This window comes from Eretmochelys imbricata, chromosome 6, assembly GCF_965152235.1.
Source record: "Eretmochelys imbricata isolate rEreImb1 chromosome 6, rEreImb1.hap1, whole genome shotgun sequence".
Lineage (NCBI taxonomy): Eukaryota > Metazoa > Chordata > Testudines > Cheloniidae > Eretmochelys > Eretmochelys imbricata.
The window spans coordinates 69,947,839-69,967,332 of NC_135577.1; the positions used below are offsets into that span (position 1 = coordinate 69,947,839).

The 19,494-nt window shown below is 41.4% G+C and overlaps 1 protein-coding gene across 1 annotated transcript in view; it reads left to right on the forward strand.

The window, feature by feature from the left end:
• Positions 1–19,494, forward strand: part of LOC144266547 (cytosolic phospholipase A2 epsilon-like) — a 49,013-nt gene that overhangs the window by 7,868 nt on the left and 21,651 nt on the right. Inside the window, 5 exon segments of the mRNA XM_077819981.1 lie at positions 11,639–11,818; positions 15,350–15,481; positions 16,532–16,572; positions 17,471–17,513; positions 18,560–18,623. Coding sequence (XP_077676107.1) covers positions 11,639–11,818; positions 15,350–15,481; positions 16,532–16,572; positions 17,471–17,513; positions 18,560–18,623 — 460 coding nt within the window.

A 19,494-nucleotide genomic window follows, 5' to 3' on the forward strand; every position in this document is an offset into this window, starting at 1 on the left:
CATTGACCATCTGTGAATTTGGCCCATTGTCTGTGCCCTAGATACTCTCTGCCCCCACATTACAGACATATAACTTGTTTTAGACCATGTCTGGGGCTTGGTTGCTTATAACTAGATATTAATGCAGATTATTTTAATCCTTATGGGATTCACTGACCCTCCAGACCTCACTATAAACATTGCCCAGAAAATATCACAAAAATACCACTGCTGTTATTGCCAGTGGTGTGAGTATTTAGGAAAATCAGAGACCCAGTTGCTGGCAGTATAATAAACAATACATAGGTATACTGGCATCTTAGTACCAATCTTTTAAAAGTGGAACAAAAAGGAACCAGGGAATTATAGACAAGTCAGCCCAACTTTGATACTGAAAAGATACTTGAACCAATTTTTGATCAATCAATTTGTAAGCACCTAGAGGACAACAGGTTTATAAGGAATCACCAGCATGGATTTGTCAAGAACTAATCATGCCAAACTAACCTAATTTTCTTCTTTGACAAGGTTACTGGCTAGTGGATGGAGGGCGGGGGGCAGCAGTAGACATGAGATATCTTGATTTTAGTAAGGCTTTTGACAGAGTCCGAGATGACATTCTCATAAGCAAACTAGGGATATATGGTTTAGAAAAATTATTATAAGGTGGGTGCACAACTGCTTGAAAGACCATACTCAAAGAATAGTTATCAGTGGTTTGCTGTCAAACTGCCACGGCCTATCTACTGGGGGCCTGCAGGGGTCTGCCCTGGGACTAGCATTAGTCAATATTTTTATTAATGACTTGTATTTGGAGAATGTGCTTATAAAATCTGTAGATGACACCAAGTCGGGTGGGATTGCTAGCGCTTTGGAGAGCAGAATTAGAATTTAAAAGGACCTTGACAAATTGGAGAATTGGTCTAAATTCAACAAGATGAAACTCAGTAAAGACTGAGTGAAAAGTACTTCAGTTAGGAAGGAGAAATGAGGGGCACAGCTACAAAATGGGGAACAACTGACGAGGCGGTGCGACTGCTGGAAAAGGATCCGGGATTTATAGTGGATCACAAATTGAATGTGAGACAACAGTGTGATGCAGTTACAAAAAAAGAAAAAAAAAAAAAGCGCTAGCATTATTTTGGAGGGTGTCAAAAGAAGAGTCCTATGGAAGACATGGAAAGTATTCTAACTGGCAGTGATGAGACCTTAACTGGAGTACCGTGTCCAGTACATTAAGAAAGATGTGGACAAATTGGAGAAAGTCCAGAGGAGAATAACAAAAATGACAAAAAGTTTAGAAAACCTGACCTATGAGGAAAGGTTAAAAAAACTGGCCATGTTTAGTCCTGAAAAAAGACCTGAAAACAGGCTTCAAATATGTTAAGGGCTCTTATAAAGAGGACGGTGATCAGTTGTTCTCCATGTCCCCTGAAGGTAGGACAAAAAATAATGGGCTTAATCTGCAGCAAGGGAGATTTAGGTTAGATATTAGGAAAAACTTTCTAAGGGTAGTTAAGCTCTGGAATGGGCTTCCAAGGGAGGTTGTGGAATGTCCGTCATGGGAGATTTTGAAGAACAGACTAGACAAACACCTGTCAGGGATGGTTTCGGTTTACTTGGTCCTGACTCAGCACTGGGGGCTGGACTTGAGGAATTTCTCCAAGTCCCTTCCAGACCAACATTTCTATGATTCCGTACTAATGGCATGCACTGGTACACATTATTGCTCCTCGAACAGTTCCCCACTATATTAGCTATAGGATTAACATTCAGCTCTTACGCACAGCACACAAAGTTGTGTAGTGCAAAGATGCAGCTGTCTGTATGCTGTTTGAATCATCCTAGGGCAGTGAACTTTGGACACTGGGTGTGTGCAGCCACAAGCAGTAAGCACATCACTTATACAGCAAGTCACTGACATTTCAATATTTCTCTGTCAGCTCATTGATCACATGGGATTAGGAGCAGGAAGAGGGCGAGAGTGGGGTTATCTGGGCACAACAAAACTGATCTGGTTTTAAAGCAAGGGGTTGTACAATGGCACATGGTCTTGATTAGGGGCTGGGTGCACCAGTCCCTTTGGGCCTGTTGGGTTGACTTTGGGGTGTTTAGGCACATTCACTATTTGCTTATTTATAGCATCCATGCAAATGAGCACTATGGAAGATTAAATGGAAATATATATACATACTTTATAATTACACTTGATCCATGCCATACTGGGGGAATGCCCTGCTGTCCACCATTATGTACTGGTTCATACAGTGTGCAGTACATTATTGCCTAAGGTCATCAATAATAATAATTTGTTGCCATGATTGTAACCATCATATGTCTTAGATCAGCAGCTGAATCACCTCCAATTTAAAATTACAGAGTGACTGGAAATCTTTGAAGAAATATGGCCTCCAATGTTTGATTTTTTTTTTTTTCAGTTTACATGCTGGTCTTGTACACTGTTGTAGTGTTCTAAAAACATAAGATTCCAAAGTGGTAGGCATTGTTTCCTGCGGTGCACGCTGTGCTTGAGGTGTTGTGACATTGCACAGATATCTACTCGCAGGGGTATACAAAAGCATGGAAGCCTGTTTTCTATTCATGACTCTGCCTCGGGTTCCCCATCTGTAAAAAGGGGGTTTGTTGACCTACCATGTCAAGTGCTTTGAGATCCTTGAATGAAAGATATAAAAGTGCCAAGTACTATTATTTATCATTACTTGTTTGATGAGGTGTGTTTCTGTGTGATACCTATTATGGGGACATCAGACTTGGTTCCTTGCTCCAGTATTGGTATTATTGGCTTGAGCAATATGTGTTGATGTGATATTTTCAGACTTGGATCATGTTGCTGTAATGATCTCTGATGGTACCGTGCAATTAAGACCCAGCCCTGCTTCTATACCAAAAGATAATTAGTAACTTGTTTAATAGCCTAATAAAGTATATTGCCCAACACTGATCCTAGGGCTGACACATCACGCACACTTTTAGGGACTGGATATACCATGATTAGAGCTGAGTGAATAACTGGTTTTTCCTTTTGGTGAGTACCTGGATCGAGCATGGTAGAATACAAAAGAAAGCTATGCAGAAAATGTAATAACAGCAATTCTTGGCATTTCTATAGTGCCTTCCACCTGAGGATCTCAAAGTACCTCACAAGCATGAATGCATTAAGCCTCATGACACTCCTGGGAAGTAGGAAAGTATTATGAGATATATTTTACAGATGGGAAATGAAATACAAAGACGTTTAGTGACCTGTCTAAAGTCACCCCGAGGGACTGTGGTAGAGCTAAGAATAGAACCTAGATCTCCTGACCCTCGTCTATTACATGTAATTACTATTGTTTATCATGAATATAAAGCTGCAGATATGCACAACACTGTACAGCAGCCTGTAAAGACCACACAGATAACAGGACTTTGCCGCTAAATATTTTTGGGTGGGCTTGTGAAACAATATATTGCTCTCCACAAACTCCAAGCATGATCACACCACTATAGACAAGGCTGGACTGAGAATTTTGGGGAGGGTCAATGAAGTGATCCTTTGGGTTACTGAAAAATGAAATGTCTCCTTTTACATTAAAAAGGGGGCAAGGACAGCTTCCCCTTGCCCCTTCCAGGTCTCCTGCCGCAGGGTATAAGGAGCTTAGCTACTTGTGCTGGAACCTCTGTGCTGTTTCCAATATTTAATTTTTTTTCTTGGTCTGGTTCCCCAAATAAGCTCAGGTATGGGAGCTACTAGGACCATTGGAGGAGGTGTTGGGATGTGTGAGACTTTACAAGCATTGACATATTCATCATCACAACCTCCTCCATCACCTATGAGGAAGAGAGATAAATATTATTCTTCCCATTTTACAGACGGGGAACTGAGGCAGAGAGGTTACATGACTTGACTAAGAGCCACAGAAGGAATCAGAATCAGAGCAGGATTTAGAATGCAAGAGCCTTACACAGAAATGCTAAACCATAGCAATGGGTTTACACTTTCCTGTCTATCTGTATGAGGGAAAGGGCAGCAAACAAAAACCAAAAAACCAGACAGACCCAAGATAGCTTTGTCACTTCCAAGTTCCAAATATTGAGGAAAGGAAGAGTAAAACCATTGACCTTGTGATTCCCAAAGGTCAGGGCTACCCATAGAATATACAGTTTAAAGGCACAAGCAAAACCAAATAAGACAAGACACAGCTTATCCAGATTTGGGTGTGTCCATTGTACTGTAGCTTGAATACTTGAGTGGGTGTGTATTTCAAATGGAAAAGTTTTCCAAATAGCTTCATAAACAATATATAGTGATTTGTACTTATGACCAGTTTCCTCCATGCCACTTGCAGCAGTCTCCTCTGGCTAGTCATCCATTAGTAATAGACCTTCTTTCTTTAGGGTACACTTCATACAGTTTTAGGGGTGGGGCACAATGGACAGTGTAACCCTATGATTCACATTTAACCTTTGTGTCCTATTGTCTGAAACAAAATGCATTCACACTTGGGTATAATTTTGCCACAGGATTATTCTTATCCATATACAACTTCCCTTAGACTGTGTCAAGCATACAGCTGCTTTAACATGGCCTTTTTTAGGAAAAGACCTGGGATGGTCATGATGGTGAAAAGGGCCAAAGTCATATTTGTAAAGCACTGTGCATATAAACCCAATCAAAAAAAGAATTTTGATTCTTTTACCAGGTAGAGAGACCTCATCGCTCCGGAAGGAGCTAAAGTGCTCGGGAATGATCGGGATATAGCAGAGTAGTGCTAGAAATCATCCCATACTGAAATCTTGGATCTGAACATCCCTCAGCTATAAAGGAGCTCAGTTCTGAAGCCAAATTTCATAGCTGGCCTATAATTCTATAACCGACTGAAGCAAAACCCCACACCAAATACCCCTGAATTTTGGGCAAATTCAAATCCAGATGTGAAGGTTGTGGCATCAGCCCATATCTAATTAAAACAACCAGATTGAAACCAACACAATGCCATGCAAAAGAGCACCCTCATCTTACTCTGCTGCTTTGAAACTTGGGCACATTTTCACTCACATAGCAGCGTTTTACAGATTTCATCCAGCTGCACTTTTGGACTCGTATGGAAATCAGGTGACAAGATAAAATTGCAAACAATGAAATTACGCAAACCATAATAAAACTAGGTTTATAAAAGTGTACTTTTGCTGACTTAGACTCATCCCTAGGACGGCAGGTTCCCAAGGCAAATGTTACATAGTCAAACTGTTCAAGAATGTTAAAAATGTCAATGACTTTGGTGGGGTTTTTTGATTGCTGTTTTTTTCACCAGCTTATGGAGTGGTAATTTTTTTCCCCAAAAATTCAAAACATGGGCAAAATACGTTGATCGGGTCTATTCTATAGTATTTTTAAAATTTTTTGCAAAAATCAAGAGCCGGCAGGGATAAAGATTCAAAGCTGGGACTTCTCCATTCTGACAGACCCTGCAGAAGCAAATACATCAGTTTGGTGAGTTCCCGTTGCAGAAAGTTGTGAAGCCAGATGTATTAGTAAGAAAAAAGGATACTCAGTAAGCAAAAGGAGCAGGAATCAGTCACAATTACCATACCAAGCACTAACACATTTCCTTGCCAACCTGTGGAAAGCTCTATCAATCTAGAATTGGATTCTTTGTCTTGCTAAATCAGTCATCCTGTACTCTTACAACAAAAAGCTGATCAGCTGTCTATGCTGTTGTCACAGATCCATAGGATCAGTGCTATACCCCAGCTTCTAAACAGTCTCTTGGAACAACTCCTTCAGTGTGGCAGATCCCCAAGGGGTCTCAACCATCCTTCTGGGTAGGGCACACCCTGCCTCCTAGACTGAGTGGGCTTCAGCACTCCTGCTTCACACTCAGCAAGTCCAACTGAGATAGGTTCCTAATGGTGACTTGGACAGTCTTCAGGGACTAATGCACCCTGGGTATTTGCAGTGACACCCAAGTAGTGTTTTCAAAACAGAGTAGGATTTATTAGTCAACTGGACCACAGCATTGAAAGTCCTTATGGTAGCCTTATAGAGACATAAAGCTTAAAGCATAGTCCATTATGGTCAAGCCACAGTTCATCAGCTAAACTGTAGTGAGTTCCATTTTCAGGCTCTGTCTCTCTCTGATTTCATTAATCCCAGGGGAGAGCTACATGGTTCTTCCAGAGCCCACACTTATTGCCCAATCTCACACCTCTCAGTCCTTTGTTTTCCAGCTGGAGTCTCTGCTCAGCTTCCCTGCTGAGAGTGTCAATCCATGCGTAATTGGAGCTTGCATTGTCTCTCTGGACACCCTGCTAATCAGATCAGTTTCAAGCAGTTCCTTAATGACTCTGTTCATTTCATCAAAACACGGAGACTCTTGGGGCAGGTCCACACTAAAAACATTGCTATTGAATGCATCCGATGAAGTGAGCTGTAGCTCACGAAAGCTTATGCTCAAATAAATTTGTCAGTCTCTAAGGTGCCACAAGTCCTCCTTTTCTTTTTTGTGAATACAGACTAACACAGTTGCTACTCTGAAACTAAAAACTGTGTGTCTGTGTAGCACTTAAGAAAAGATGCTCCTGTGCAGGTGGGAGAGAGCTCTCCTGCCTGCATAGATAATCCACCTCCGCGAGAGATGGTAGCTATGTTAGGGGGAGAAGCTCTCCTGCCAACATAGTGCTGTCTACATGGGGCGTTAAGGTCAGTATGATGCAGCTGAGTGATGTAGTTATTCTGACAAAGGTCTGTAGTATAGCCCTGCCCTTAGTCTGCCCTGAGAATAAACTTAGTTCTTTTTCCCTCAATGGGTAGCAATGCAGAGTCTGACAATCCCTGGTACCATGCTGTGTGCCCCCCATCCTAGGCAAGCCCTATATAGGCTTCAGCTGTCCCAGCTCTTTGGTCTGTAGAACCTTGGTAGGTTCCAATAACCCCCTCCAACTACCTTGAAATGCTTTGCTCCTGCCAACAGCCCCAGAAATCCTCCCTCTGTGATGCATTTCTCCCAACTGCCCTGGATTCTCCTCTGTTGGCCACCCATCGCCTCCCCGAGCAGGGAGAAAAGAGCAGCTGTAGAATTACCATCAATAGACTCACCAAACTTCCCTCTGCTGACCCACCAATGCTCAGCTGATTCACAACAAAACTATAGATCAGTTCTTCCCAGCCAATTGGCTGTGACCCTCAAGTGGGCCATAAGAGCTCACCCACTGGGTCAGACTGCACCAACTAAGAGCTGCACTGTACTATCCTGACAGAGGAAGAGGAGAAGCCACCTCAACATACAACACTAGCCATTCCTCCAAATACTGCCTCTCCCACCCAAAAAAGCAACCAGTTTCTGCACCCAGCACTAAATATCCAAAACAATTCTGATGCCTTTGACAGGCATAAATCAGTCCTTGCTTAGGCAATACAATATTGCAGTAGCCTTCTACAGTATTAAGTGTGCTGTCTGTATGGACACTATTCAGTGGTTGAAGGCACCTAGCATATGCTGTCTTCTTTGATTCTGGAAGGACTGATTTTTCCAGACATAAAATAGTGGAAGGCAAAGGTAAAGCATTTTGGATTAAGAATAGGCATCAAACTGTTGAGACATTAGCACGTATTTTTTAGAATTCTTTTTGTACCAGAGAAGTACAGGCAAAGGTGAAGGAAAGTGTAAGTCCTCTACTTAGCAGGGAAGAAAAGCTAATAGCAGACGACATCAAGAAGCATTAAGTGTTTAATGCCTGTTTTGCTTCAGTCTACACTAAAAAAGTTAATTGTGAACCAGATACCTAACACACAATATTAACAACCAGGGGGAAAGAATGCAAACCAAAATAGGGAAAGACTAGGTTAAAGAATATTTAGATAAATTAAATGTATTCAAGTCACCAGGGCCTGATGAAGTTCAGCTTAGTGTACGTAAGGAACTAGTTGGAACAATCTCGGAGCTGTTAGCTATGACTTTTGAGAACTCATGGAGAATTGGTATGGTCCCGGGGTACTGGAGAAGGGCAAACATAGTTCCTATCTTTGAAAAGTGGAAGAAAGAGGACCCAGGGAGCAACAGACCAGTCAGTCTAATTTCCAAATCTGGAAAGATACTGGAACAAATCATTAAACAATTTGTAAGCACCTAGCGGATAATAGGGTTACAAATAATAGCCAGCATGGATTTGTCAAGAACAAATCATGCCAAACAAACCTAATTTCCTTCTTTGACAGTATTACTGGCCTCGTAGAGGGTAGGGGAAAGCTGTAGACATGATATATCTTGGTTTTAGTAAGGGTTTTGATAGAGGCCCCCATGACATTCTCATATGCAAACTAAGGAGATGTGGTTTAGAGGAAATTACCATAAGGCGTGTGCAAAACTGGTTGAAAAACTGTATTCAAAGAGTAGTTATCAGGGATTTGCTGTCAAACTCGGAGAAAGAATCTAGTGGGTTCCCCCAGGCATCTGTCCTGGATCAGATACTAGTAAATATTTTCATTAATGACTTGGATAATGGAATGAAGAGAAATCTTATACAATTTGCAGATGACACCAACCTGGGAGTGGTTGTAAACCCTTTGGAGGATAGGATTAGAATTCAAAAGGACCTTGACAAATTAGAGAATTGGTCTGAAATCAACAAGATGAAGATTAATAAAGCCACTTGCAAAGTACAACAAAAGGTTATGTATCAAATAAAATCATAATACGATATCTAGAGACTAAACTTAACAGGTTAGCCTCCTATCTAAAGAAGTTTATCTCACCCCAAATGACCTTTGCAGCATTTCAACCAGGGCAGCTTGTGATCCCATTTGTAAGTGTACTGCCCGATTACTTCCTAGGTGCAGGATAAAGTGGTGTCTTCCTGCCTTCTGCTCATTTCCCCCAGAGTTCATTGTTTGTACCCAGAATCAAATAACCCCCTGCAGCCTATTCTCTGGTGTACTGCCTCCCTGTTGATTTCACATCCCCCTGTTGACTTTGAATGTAAACGGAGCTTCCATTGTGTTGGCTTACAACACTTAATTTAAATGTCAACAGAGACAAGTGAATACGCATCTTTTGGCAGGAAACCTGTTTGTCAGCTATGCCCTGAAACAGACTTTAGGAACATATTTTCCCTATAGATACATAACTCCTTACCTTTTACAACAATATTAATGACCAGTGTGACCCTGGCTTTCATTTAAGATTTCTCGTGATATATGTTGGTGAACTAGAATGTACATACCAGGACCAGGATAGTTTTTGTAATCCCCTTGCCAGTTGGCATTGGGAGATTCTTAGTCACAATCCTGCCCGGATCTTAGGGGAATGGTGGTAGTGGTGCTGATCATGCATCCTATGGTTGCAGAGGGGGCTAGTGAAGTGCACTGCCAAGCGTACATGCTACTTCTTTGATTAGGAGCAGCACACACTGCTGACAGCAGAAAATATGCTAGCTGGCTGACCAGACGAGCACCTGCTTAGAGAGCAAAGCACATTGGGAGCAGGGCATGGTGCATAGATGACCATGCTGCCCATGCATTTCCTCCCAATTCTGGCAAGCACTCGGGGAGAAATCCTGTCATGTGGCTGGTGAAAGAAAAGAGGATCCTTAAACCTTCCTTTTTCCTTCAGAGTGAGAGCCAAACATGAGATGATTCCTAGACCAGTTCAGGGAAGAGCTTTTCTGATACACAATGATTTGTAGACTGTTAACCCTTTCTGAAGCCCCAGATAATGCAAAGCATACAAACTTGATTCTGATTTAGAACAACGCTTCCTCAGCTCTCGTCCCCTAAAGCCCCTACTCTACTTGCGCTATATTGATGACATCTTCATCATCTGGACCCATGGAAAAGAAGCCCTTGAGGAATTCCACCATGATTTCAACAATTTCCATCCCACCACCAACCTCAGCCTGGTCCAGTCCACACAAGAGATACACTTCCTGGACACTACAGTGCTAATAAACAATGGTCACATAAACACCACCCTATACCGGAAACCTACTGACCGCTATTCCTACCTGCATGCCTCCAGCTTTCACCCTGACCACACCACACGATCCATCGTCTACAGCCAAGCTCTGCGATACAACCGCATTTGCTCCAACCCCTCAGACAGAGACAAACACCTACAAGATCTCTGTCAAGCTTTCTTACAACTACAATACCCACCTGCGGAAGTAAAGAAACAGATTGATAGAGCCAGAAGAGTTCCCAGAAGTTACCTACTACAGGACAGGCCTAACAAAGAAAATAACAGAACGCCACTAGCCGTCACCTTCAGCCCCCAACTAAAACCCCTCCAACGCATTATTAAGGATCTACAACCTATCCTAAAGGATGACCCAACACTCTCACAAATCTTGGGAGACAGGCCAGTCCTTGCCTACAGACAGCCCCGCAACCTGAAGCAAATACTCACCAACAACCACATACCACACAACAGAACCACTAACCCAGGAACTTATCCTTGCAACAAAGCCCGTTGCCAATTGTGCCCACATATCTATTCAGGGGACACCATCACAGGGCCTAATAACATCAGCCACACTATCAGAGGCTCGTTCACCTGCACATCCACCAATGTGATTTATGCCATCATGTGCCAGCAATGCCCCTCTGCCATGTACATTGGTCAAACTGGACAGTCTCTACGTAAAAGAATAAATGGACACAAATCAGATGTCAAGAATTATAACATTCATAAACCAGTCGGAGAACACTTCAATCTCTCTGGTCACGCAATCACAGACATGAAGGTCGCTATCTTAAAACAAAAAAACTTCAAATCCAGACTCCAGCGAGAAACTGCTGAATTGGAATTCATTTGCAAATTGGATACTATTAATTTAGGCTTAAATAGAGACTGGGAGTGGCTAAGTCATTATGCAAGGTAGCCTATTTCCTCTTGTTTTTTCCTACCCCCCCCCCCCCGATGTTCTGGTTTAACTTGGATTTAAACTTGGAGAGTGGCCAGTTTGGATGAGCTATTACCAGCAGGAGAGTGAGTTTGTGTGTGTATGGGGGTGGGTTTTTGGAGGGGGGTGAGGGAGTGAGAGAACCTGGATTTGTGCAGGAAATGGCCTAACTTCATTATCATGCACATTGTGTAAAGAGTTGTCACTTTGGATGGGCTATCACCAGCAGGAGAGTGAATTTGTGTGGGGGGGCGGAGGGTGAGAAAACCTGGATTTGTGCTGGAAATGGCTTTTAGATAAGCTATTACCAGCAGGACAGTGGGGTGGGAGGAGGTATTGTTTCATATTCTCTGTGTATATATAGAGTCTGCTGCAGTTTCCACGGTATGCATCTGATGAAGTGAGCTGTAGCTCACGAAAGCTCATGCTCAAATAAATTCGTTAGTCTCTAAGGTGCCACAAGTACTCCTTTTCTTTCTGCGAATACAGACTAACACGGCTGTTACTCTGAAACTTGATTCTCTATCTCCTTGGTGGAGAGTACAATATAGCTATGCATTTTGAACAGGTTTAAGTTCATTCATTATTTTTCCAATAATTAAAAATGCTAATAGTTTTGCAAAAAGAGAAAATTGGTTGGGGCAAATGGCGCCATATTGGACAGGCATGATCGAACATCAGCTACCTTAGTGTACTGAATTATCTAGATCGCCATGTATACATAGAGTAAATTCAATAAATAAATTAGCCCTAGATATAGTATATTACTTCATTTCCATTTAATCTGTACCTTTCTTACACAGTAACCCAGTCTGATTGCTATGTGAGCCTATGGCTACCGACTGCTTCAGTCAAAAAGGCCCGGACCAAAACTGTCAAGAACTCCAAAAACCCAGTGTGGAATGAAACTTTCCACTTCAGGATTCAGAGTCAGGTCAAGGTAAGACACCGTGAACTCCTTGTTGTCAGGGGCTGGTAGATCTCTAGTCCTGCCAACCAAACTCCTCAAATGACCCTTGCACCCTGACCATTTCTGAAATAGTAAAACGAGACTTTTCACAGCAATGAAAGTGCTGCTTTGTATCCCAGCTATGTGCCGCAGCCTCAAAGTAGGAAACCCCTCAGCCCAACCTGGATGCTGAGCTGCAAGGCCTAGGCTGTTGAACTGTGCACACTAGAACTCACATAGCACATGAACACCAAACAAAGTAATGTGGAAGGGCTGGTTATACTGGAAAAGATGCGTGGCCACACTTGAGCAGCAACTAGTATTGCACAAGATGTCACATTTCTACTCAGCTGCTTTGCTGCCTCTAGAGAGTTTTTTATACCTTTGTGTACAAGATGTGAGGACACATATCTCCACCTAGCTACCATTGCTCGCTGATGGCAAACTGAATTACACTTCCGAACTGGTTAGCAAGCCTCATATTGTTTTGCAGAAAGGGAGAATATTTAGGATAACTATTTTCCCCTCTGCACAGCCCCATCACACATTTTTGTGCAGTTTTGCTTCCCTCTTCATCTCACAGCAGGCAGGAGCACAAGGCATATATAATTATGCAGTAATTATACTAGTTCATTTTATATTATAAGCTATTACATTTATTGGGTATAAAAATAATCACCAGCTGACCTGCAGTGTGGATTACTGGAAACAAATAAATATGGATTAATCCTGTAATCACCAGGAGCTTAACAGTAATTTCCCTGCCCCACTATAGTACTTGGGGTGGATATACCGGCAATAACCATATAAGGGTTACCATAATATGTATACTATGTAACATTACATCTTCCATTTCTTTCTCACAGAGGGGATAGGAATAGTCTTTTGGATAGCAGGGATTACTGTAGATAAATCTTTGAGCCAACTCAGTAGAGGTTGCATGTCTTAATTCATGTAAAGGTAGCTGAGTATTATTTGACCACACTTCTAGCCTTTGACACTAAAAGTGGGCAGGCAACAAAGCAATATTTTATTTAGACTTTAAATATACTTATTCACAGCTGGGTCACTGCCAAACATCCCCTTTCCTGTTTTCTTTGTCTCATTTTATCACTCACCTTTTAATTCTTCTCAGAGAGGTGACCAAGAAAAAGCAGAAAGCCTACCAGGAGTGGAAGATGGGAGGGATTAGCAAGGAAAGCTACTTTATTGAGGTCAGAACTTGTAGGGATAAAGTGAGAAAGGCCAAAAGCCATGTAGAGTTTGGACCTTGCAAAGGCAATTAAAACCAATAGTAAAAGGTTCTATAGTCATATAAATAAGAAGAAGAAAAAGAAAGAAGAAGTGGGACCGCTAAACACTGAGGATGGAGTGGAGGTTAAGGATAAACTAGGCATGGCCTAATATCTAAACAAATACTTTGCCTCAGTCTTTAATGAGGCTAATGAGGAAGTTAGGGATAATGCTAGGTTGACAAATGGGAGTGAGGATATGGAGGTAGATATTACCACATCTGAGGTAGAAGCCAAACTCGAACAGCTTAATGGGACTAAATCAGGGGGCCCAGTTAATCTTCATCCAAGTATATTAAAGGAACTGGCACACGAAATTGCAAGCCCATTAGCAAGATTTTTTTAATGTAAACTCAGGGGTTGTACCGTATGATTGGAGAATTGCTAACATAGTTCCTATTCTTAAGAAAGGGAAAAAAGGTGTTCCAGATAACTACGGGCCTGTTAGTTTGACATCTGTAATATGCAAGGTCTTGGAAAAAAATTTGAAGGAGGAAGTAGTTAAGTACTTTGAGGTCAATGGTAATTGGGACAAAATACAACATGGTTTTACAAAAGGTATTTTGTGCCAAACCAACCCGATCTCCTTCTTTGAGAAGGTAACAGATTTTTTAGACAAAGGAAATGCAGTGGATCTAATTTACCTTGATTTCAGTAAGGCATTTGATATAGTTTCACATGGGGAATTATTAATTAAATTGGAAAAGATGGGAATCAACATGAAAACTGAAAGGTGGCTAAGGAACTGGTTAAAGGGGAGACTATGACGGGTCACACTGAAAGGTGAACTGTCAGGCTGGAAGGAGGTTACTAGTGGAGTTCCTCAGGGATTGGTTTTGGGACCAATCTTATTTAATCTTTTTTTTTACTGACCTTGGCACAAAAAGTGGGAATGTGCTAATAAAGTTTGCCGATGACACAAAGCTGGGAGGTATTGCCAATACAGAGAAGGATGGGGATATCATACAGGAAGATCTGGATGACCTTGTAAACTGGAGTAATAGTAATAGAATGAAATTTAATAGTGATAAGTGCAAGGTCATGCATTTAGGGATTAATAACAAAACATTTTATAAGTTGGGGACGCATCACTTGGAAGTAACAGAGGAGGAGAAGAACCTCGGAGTATTGGTCGATCACAGGATGACTATGAGCCGCCAATGTGATACGGCTGTGAAAAAAGCTAATGTGGTCTTGGGATGCATCAGGCGAGGTATTTCCAGTAGAGATAAGGAGGTGTTAGTACCATTATACAAGGCACTGGTGAGACCTCATCTGGAATACTGTGTGCAGTTCTGGTCTCCCTTGTTTAAGAAGGATGAATTCAAAGTGGAAGAGGTACAGAGAAGGGCTATTAGGATGATCCAAGGAATGGAAAACCTGTCTTATGAGAGGAGACTCAAAGAGCTTGGCTTGTTTAGCCTAACCAAAAGAAGGTTGCGGGGAGATATGATTGCTCTCTATAAATATATCAGAGGATAAATACCGGAGAGGGAGAGGAATTATTTAGGCTCAGTACCAATGTGGACACAAGAACAAATGGATATAAACTGGCCATTAGACTTGAAATTATATGAAGGTTTCTAACCATCAGAGGAGTGAAGTTGTGGAATAGCCTTCCAAGGGAAGCAGTGGGGGCAAAAGACCTATCTGGCTTCAAGACTAAGCTTGATAAGTTTATGGAGGAAATGGTATGATGGGATAGCCTAATTTTGGCAATTAATTGATCTTGACTATTAGCGGTATATATGCCCAATAGCCTGTGATGGGATGTTAGCTGGGGTGGGATCTGAGTTACGACAGAGAATTCTTTCCTGGGTATCTGGCTGGTGAGTCTTGCCCACATGCTCAGGGTTTAGCTGATTGCCATATTTGGCGTCGGGAAGGAATTTTCCTCCAGGGCATATTGGCAGAGGCCTTGGGGGGTTTTTGCCTTCCTCTGCAGCATGGGGCACGGGTCACTTGCTGGAGGATTCTCTGCACCTTGAAGTCTTTAAACCACGGGTTGAGGACTTCAGTAGCTCAGACATAGGTTAGGGGTTTGTTACAGGAGTGGGTGGGTGAAATTCTGTGGTCTGTGTTGTGCAGGAGGTCAGACTAGATGATCAAAATGGTCCCTTCTGACCTTAAGGTCTATGATTCTATGAATTCTGCAGTTCATTTCCCCACTTGTGAGGGCTGGAACTTCTGTTTCCTACACTTTTAAGCATTATCTTACTTTTGTTTCTAGAATATCCTGGAGCTGAAAGTCTGTGATGAAGATGAACACACTCCAGATGACCATCTCCTCACTGTTTTTTTTGATGTATCTAAAATCCAACTTGGAGAAACAGTTCGGCTGAACTTTCTGGTGAATCCACAGGTGAGGACTGAAATCAAAGGCAGAACTTGATAAGAAGGATACACTTATCTCAGTTTTCCCTGTAAATGTTCAAACTTATTTTTTCCTTGCTGTGTACTTACAGTATTAGCCATCTCCCCATATCAACTTCTCAGCTTGCCTCATTGTAAGACACCACAACATTGTTTCTGTATTTAGAATAAAAGTGTGGACAAGCACCTTCACACAGTTGTTTAAAGGATGTTGGTGAGAATTTGACACCGTTGACCAAGTCTGTCTTATTGCTGATCTTCATAGCAAGGCTGAACCAGCCAAAGACTATAGTTTCACCCCTAATGGCATTAGAGGCTCTTTTGCAGTTGGAGCTAGTGGTTCTGATCTGTGGATCTATTTTGCACTGACACAGAAACAACTGATGCAGCAGTTATGTACTGTGAGCCCAATGTTCAAACATGAATGTCTAAATAGGACTTAAATCCACGTCTTTGTGGTAAATACAAACTGATTCTATGCTGGGGTCCTCTGAGAAATATTAATGCCAATTTTATAATTTAAGTCTCCAAATTCAGATTTGGGTACATATATCAGAAAATTGGGCCCCGTATTTCATGTTTTCTTAAGTGACAAATTATTGTCAGTAGAATGTAAGGTCACTTGAAAGGAAAGTTTAATGTCTGATGACTTATGTGGTGTATTGTGACCAAGCAGGTTAGGTACTGTTGCTGCTAAGGTAAGGAAAGTTTTCAAAGACAGGTGAAGCTGTCTATTGCTCATTCAGAAATATTTCTCTCTCTTCATCATTCCCCAAAGAGGGAAAAGAGAGTGACAGGTGTGACTTATTTCAAAAGCCTCTCCTGGTAATGGGAAAATCAGCTACTGGAAAGCAGAATAATATAATGGATATAATATAAATTAGATTGAAACTGAAGAAAATGAAGCACATTGCATTTGCACCAAGACGAGGGAAAAGTTACTTTGCGGAAGTTCTATGCATATCAAGGGGTCAGATTTATATAGTATCTTTATGGAGAGGAGTAATCATGTAATGACTTAATTAATTTCCATTTTTAGGGAAAGGAAGAGCTAGAGGTTGAATTCACAATGGAGAGCAGGTGAGTAAAATCCAAGTGTTGTCAAATAACATAATTGTTAGAGGCGTCAGAAATTAATTAACAACAAGGAACATGATTTGTACACTTGCTCTCACCTAAAGCCACGTGGCCAGACCCATGTGGATGTAGTTGATAGTGTATGTTCAGCCTTACTGGACAAGTACATTAGCTGGATGTTTCTGAATGGCATTGAGTAGTGGAATAGTTGGCAATGTTGTTTTAATGAGGTCACACTTAGGCATCCAGGTGAATTTTAAAGCTAAAATGAAAATTGAGGGAAGTGCAGGAATGTCTGCTGATTTCCCCCACCAGTTGGTCTGTATGTGGCATTTAAAACAGATTTAAGTACTAAAAAGGCTTCTAACCCATTTCTGTGAAATAATAAGATGGGCATGTATATCTCAGTTTTAAATTTAGTTTTGCTATTGATGTTCAGAGTGAATGGGGAAAAATTGTCTCTTTATGCTTATTATGACATGATGGACTAATTCATTAGCCTTTCAGCTCTGGTCCTCCAGAGTCAAGTGTGGATATTTTTGGCCAATGGAATATATTCAGTGGTTTCTACCTGTCAGCAAATTCAGCTTGATGTACATTTGAAAACTACCCTCTTTTGGCACAATCAGCAGTCTCTGCTCAGCACAGCTCTAGTACTGGAATAGCAGGAGCTTTAAAAAGCCAGATTTATTTAGAGTTTCACAGGAATACGAGGAAAACTGGAACATACATTGAGAATTACTCCTGTTGCTAGCCTGTGCTGTCAGACTCAACACTTCCAAGAGTGACAAAAATTAAAATAAGCAAAATACAAATAAAGAACAAAAATGGCAATTCATGTCCTTAAATTATTATTTAAATACTAGTTATGAACTGAATATATTTCTTTCTTTCTTTTTAGTCCAGATCTTCCTGAAAACATTGCTACCAATGGTGTATTAGTGGTAATTTTTATTTTCTATTATCTTTCCTCTACTGTATAGCAATGCACATCATACTGCTTTGAACAGAGAACGAGTTGCCCCACAGTTATCCTTCCAACACAAAATCTCTTCTGAGAAATAGGCTGGCATTGGATCCCAGTGACCATGACAAAAAAAAAAGGAGTACTTGTGGCACTTTAGAGACTAACCAATTTATTTGAGCATGAGCTTTCGTGAGCTACAGCTCACTTCATCGGATGCATCGGATGAAGTGAGCTGTAGCTCACGAAAGCTTATGCTCAAATAAATTGATTAGTCTCTAAGGTGCCACAAGTCCTCCTTTTCTTTTTGCAAATACAGGCTAACACGGCTGCTACTCTAAAATCAGTGAACATGACAGTCCGCTCTCCCGCACATCTCCCATGTTAGGAGAAACTGAACTGGAAGAGCTGTGAACTGCCCCAAGCCGCGCTCCTCCACAGTCCCACAGTGTGTCACTGAATGGCAAAGACTAGAAGTGGTACAGCTGTGAGCATCCTCACAGCCAGTGTTCCTGCTCCATTATCTAGAGTGACTCCTGTTGGGAGAAGCTAAAATTGGACTAGCTGTGAGATTTCCCATACACCATTACTGATAGTGTGGCTGGTATGAGGTAGCAATATATCTATATAACTGTAAAGCTTCTTCTGTGGCTGGTCCTTTCAATTACAGCTGTTATTTCAGTAGCTTTCTCTCATTTTTTTTCCTGGGGAATCTATTGCCTCCTTGGTGCAGGCCTGAGGATACTTCTGTTTTCTCCATCCATATACAACCATCCTAGAAGTCATATAGTAAGTCTCAACCCACCATCCCTTCAGCTGAGGACTAGACACGAGTCTCTCCAGAGACTTTCATTGGAAGCTGTTGCAAAGCATCATGGAGTAATTAGTCCTCCCAGGGGCTGATCTTGCAGTCTGCACAACACCCCCACCTCCTTCCCATCTGGATAGCAAGAGACTAGCAGGGGAATCAGATTTAGTTTTGTTTGTGTCATTTTATCTATCTTTTATTCGTTGTCTCTGGTACAGTCTCGTGAAGTTTCCTGTTTGGAAGTTCAGGTGGATGAGGGGAGGATAAAGAAGGAATCCACAGGTTAGTACCTCCTTAACTGGTAGAGTTGGATGAAACTGGTTAAAATTTTATAGCAAAATTTCAACAGAACAGTATCTACCATTTCTGGGGTGATTTGTTGATATGCATTACAGTAAGGGCATTTGGTGTTTTAAAGGAAAGGAGAAACTCCCATCGAGTCCTATGGGCTTTGGATCAGGTTCTAAATGATCAGACAACCTATAGGGAGTATTACAGCATTCACAGTTGAACACCAACTGTAGTTAATTAAACAGAATAGTTTCCATCACAGAATCCTGTTGCCGGATGCTCATGGTTTTCTGAAACATTCATATATGGAGAGGAAATTTTCCATGCCTGATCTATTCCAAGAGTTGGAGCGAAATGCCTCCAGGTGTTTGAGTTCAGAGAAGATGGGAGTAAGTGGGGTGAGAAACAAAGCTCTTTTCTCAATTTAAAAATTTCTAATTGCCCTTTTCAGACAAAAATACCAGCAGTTTGAGACCTGAAATATACTCTATATTACCTGAGATACTCATTGCACATCTTCGGCTGTGCATAGCCATTTTGTTTCCTCTATATCCATAGCCTTATGGATTTGTAATGCAACTTTTAAAATATCATGTGTTGGTCCCTGATCCAACAAAACATGTAAGCATGTGGATCTTCACACTGAAGTCAGGGACACTTGCTCTCATGCTAGATCAGAGCCAAGTTCCTTGACTGAGAAAATTCTTTTAGGGATTCCATGGTTGGCCTATATAGTCTTAAATATGTGGATTGATGTGGTACTTTTCCTGTTGTTCATAGAGAATGGAGAGGTTTGGCCCAAACCAAACCTATCTACTGTAAATACCAATTTTTAAGTTTATACAGACAAACTTTTGAATTC